This window comes from Gekko japonicus, unplaced genomic scaffold, assembly GCF_001447785.1.
Source record: "Gekko japonicus isolate JY-2015 unplaced genomic scaffold, Gekko_japonicus_V1.1 scaffold954, whole genome shotgun sequence".
NCBI classification, from domain to species: domain Eukaryota; kingdom Metazoa; phylum Chordata; class Lepidosauria; order Squamata; family Gekkonidae; genus Gekko; species Gekko japonicus.
In genome coordinates, this window is record NW_015170304.1 from 97713 (window position 1) to 101766 (window position 4054).

A 4054-nucleotide genomic window follows, 5' to 3' on the forward strand; every position below is an offset into this window, starting at 1 on the left:
AGAGTGAGATGGATATTTCTTCTCTGCAATTTTATGCCGCAATTTATGTTTGACTATCCTTGTAAGATTGCACAAGCATATTCTATGTTATGTTGGATCTCTCTCCTTTAAAAAAAATACTTTTTTGTTGTTGTTTAACAACCAGGTCTAATGGCTTGGTAAGACACATGACCCTATGCAAGTTCGGCGGCTTGTCTGGAACGGAACGTTTGGATGATTGACTGCTAAGGAAGGGTTCAACTGTGACTCCAGAGGTAAGGTTCCATTGATGCATCTCTCCACTTGCTCCCCCTGCAACCTGGCTACGTCGATTCGTTCTGGTTCATGGATTTCCCACCGTTTAGGACTCCTGAGACACTTCTGCTTTTTGTTGGGGTTCCACTGCCGGACCGTGAAAATTCTGTAAGATCGTGGAGGGAGGGTTCTTTATACATGGCCACTGCAGGGGGACACAAATCAGAAAGAAAGAGGAGGTTAGATTCTGATAGATTCCTGTTTCATTGTTATATTGTGTTAGCCTTGTGTAGCAAACACAAAAAGGCATCTTATGGATACGGATGTTGACTGTGCCAGAAGCTTGGGCTGGCTGGAGCCCATTTTGTGAGATGCATAAAGTGTGTCTTCCGTTGGCAGCTCAATCAATCAATAATTTATTACAGTCATGGATCAGCAGAATGAAGCATGCATTTACAGAGTGGTTTATTTATTATTTGTTCAAACAATTATATCCCACCTTTCCTCTTCATTCAAGGTGGTTTACAATAATAGTTAAAACATCCCCAGCTAAAACCAAAGTCCCATATCCTTCCACCCTCAAAAGAGGCCTTAAAAGCCCTGGCAAACAGGTGGAAGATCTCCTGGGAGATCCCCCCCCCTTTCAGGGAGCCCATTCCAGAGCAGGAGCCATGACAGAAAAGGCCAAGGACCTGGTCAATGCCAGACAGGTGGTGGAATAACCAACAGGTGGCTGCCTGGTTACTGTCGTTGGTGCACAGGGACATATGGAAGGAGATGGTCCTTCGAATATGGGAGTCCCAGGTTGTGAAGGACTTTAACGGTCATAACCAACACCTTGAACTGAACTTGGAAACTGAGCGGCAGCCAATATACTTGCTTCAAAATGGGCAACAAATGTTTCTGGTGGCTAGCCCCTCAGACCAATGGAGCTGCTGCATTCTTATTCTATTCTACCTATTTTATTCTATGTTTCTGGTGGCTAGCCCCTCAGACCAGTGGGGCTGCTGCATTCTTGGCCAGTTGTCATTTCTGGGTTGTCTTCAAGGACAGCCCCAAGCAGAGCACTTTGCAGTTAGAAGAAAATACACACACACACACACACATGAAACAGCAAATATGTGTCACTGGATCAACACTGTACCTTGGTAGACTCTGGCAGCTACACAGAATCTCTACCCAAGGTTTCAGATTCAAAGTCTGCAAGAAGGTGGTATACCATTCCTCTAATCTTCCTGGGATGTTTTGGAGGATGGTTGTAAATATATATCTAAGGTCATTCTAGAAGGGGCATCCTTTGGCAGATATTGGATATATTTATACCCTGCTTTTCGACCAAAACGGATTATAATTAAAATCTCTTACATTTTATAGTGTAAAATATGCTTGCAGAGATGCACAGCTTCACTGCATTTTGTTTTGCTTTTTTATGTACTAAACCAAACTTCACCAAATACTGCAGCATTTGCTGGGGCTCGGTAGAACACAGAGACCATCGACTGGTAGAGATGATGGTGTGTGTGTGGGGGGACTCTCCAAGTTGTTTAGTGTTCCCCTTCTAATCCATCCTCGCAGCTGCTTCCAACAGGGGCTTAATGTTTTCCCTGCCTGGTAATAAGGGCTTCCCTCCTAGATGTGCACCCCAGTGAAAACAAGTTGGGCAGCGCTTGCACATGCATGCATGTAGTTTGTATGTACTTGTGTGCCAGCACAGTGTAGTGATTACAGCACTCGACTAGGGAGACCTAGGTTCAAATCCCATTACGGTCCAAGTCAGTTCCCTCCTTGAAAGGTTAGATTCGAGTCCAATGACACCTTAGAAGTCAACAAGGTTGTCAGGGTATAAGCTTTCGAGAGTCACAGGGAGCTCTGACTCTTGAAAGCTTATACCCTGAAAATCTTGTTGGTCTCTAAGATGGTATTTTACCCAAATCTAACTGTTCTACTGTAGACCAACATGACTGCCCCCTGAAACTCCCTGAAAGGGTTGGTGCGAAGATAACATAAGGAACAGGCAACCAGTATAGACAGAATAAGACTTGTGACCAGTGGAGTCCAGTGATAAGGAAGTGCAAAGGGTCCCCCTCTGACATTTCTCTTCAAGGCTCAATTAGATGTAATAGTGATTACTGCTCCTACAAATAGTCACTGTTCTTATTCTATTAAGCCATACATAAAAATGTCACAGACTGAACTTCCTGCATTTTGACCTGCTCCCCCCCACCTTTTCTTTCTGAGCCCATGTATGATCTGTCAACTGATATACATCTGATAAAGTGGGCATTAGTCCTCAAAAGCTTTGGCCACAACAAACCTGTCCACTTGTAAGGTGCCACAAAACTCTAGGTTTGTTTTGACTTCAGTGACCTTGAAACATTACAGAGTACTATAGGAGAGGGTACATCAAAGGGAGGGAACAGGCAAAGAGAACAAGGAATGGATGTGATCAGAAATAATTACACACACTCAAACCTTAGTTTTCCCACCCACTCTCCTGTTACTTGATCTTTTTACAATGCGTAATTCATGTATGGGATTCCCTGGTGCTACACATAGGAGTTGGCTTAGATGGATTTCAAAGGGGAGTAAATGAATTAACCATAATAGCTAAGTTGAACCTCCAGGTTCAAAGGCAGTATACCTCTGAATACTAGTTGTGGGAAGACGAATGGGGAGAGTGTTGTGTTCACATCCTGCCTCTGAGCTTCCTAGCAGCACATCTGGATTGCTCAGGCTGGAAACCAGATGTGGGCTCAGATGGACCTCTGGTCTGATCCAGCAAGGCATTTCTTATGATAGTGGCCCCCCCAAAGTGCTTACATCTTCAGTGACCTTGAAACATTACAGAGTAATGGTAAAATTTAGACTGTAAGCTCCTACAGGCAGGGTGGGAAAATGAAAAGAAACAAATTACACACAAAGGGAATGCTGCCTAGGTTTATAGTTCTTTTTCAGAGTCTGAAGATAGCCAGCAGTTTTTGAGAGAGCCACAGGTGGCACGTGAGAGAGCTACTTGTGGTTTACACTCTTAGCATTTCCATGTTGCTGCTGCCTTTGTTCAAAAAGGATCTGCAAGTTTTTCAAACATGCTGAACCCCTGCAAAGCCTGTTGCTGCTGAGACAACTGGGGTGGCGGGGGCAAGGGTCAAGTGTGTGCACATCACAGGCCACAGGGGAACCTGTAAACAGTTTAAGAAATGATCATCCCACCATCAGCTTTAAAAGAATAGAAAATCTATGGTCAGTCTTCAGTCAATGCTGATGGAGGCTGCAAGGACACCCCCTGTTTTCCATGCATGCTAAACTCAGTTCAGGCAATTTTACCTTTTAATGGTTTGGGGAGGAAGTGTGCTGCGGGTTTGTTTTTCTTCACATGGTTTCCTTTCATGATCTCGCCTTCTTTGTTAAGGCCCAGATACCAGCCTCTCCCAGACTGCTGTTGCCTGTAGATCATGGAGGAGTAAGTAACGTAGTAATTCTCAAAAACCGATTCTTTGAACTTGCATTCCGGTGTGAAATGTTCCTGCAGGAAAGGAGAGAGATATGTGCCAACCATCATGCCTGCTAATGCAAGACCATTCAATACAGCACTGGCTTTTGCGCGCACAACCCCCCCACACACAAAGGGCCCTCCTCCTCTCCTTTTAGAGACTCATACCCTTAAAAACAGATTAGCACTGAGAAGTGATGCCATTTTGGACACAAGGACCAGTCCTGGGAGCAGCCAGAGGACAGCATGATAATTAAATCCAAAGGGAAAGAATATTGATCAGAAAGAGAATCTTGTTATCAGATAAGGTGCACCAGGGTACAGACGGCT

At 44.4% G+C, this 4054-nt stretch overlaps 1 protein-coding gene across 4 annotated transcripts in view; it reads right to left on the reverse strand.

Annotated features, from left to right (window-relative positions):
- Window positions 1–6: 6 nt before the first annotated feature.
- The window catches only part of FGF13 (fibroblast growth factor 13), a 270713-nt gene continuing 266665 nt past the window's right edge, over window positions 7–4054 (reverse strand). For all 4 annotated transcript variants that reach the window (XM_015417972.1, XM_015417974.1, XM_015417975.1 and 1 more), the window contains 2 exons: window positions 3559–3757; window positions 7–439 (listed from right to left, as the gene is read on the reverse strand). In XM_015417972.1, the coding sequence (XP_015273458.1) occupies window positions 303–439; window positions 3559–3757 (336 nt within the window). In that variant the 3' untranslated portion in view covers window positions 7–302. The remainder of the gene's footprint in view (window positions 440–3558; window positions 3758–4054) is intronic.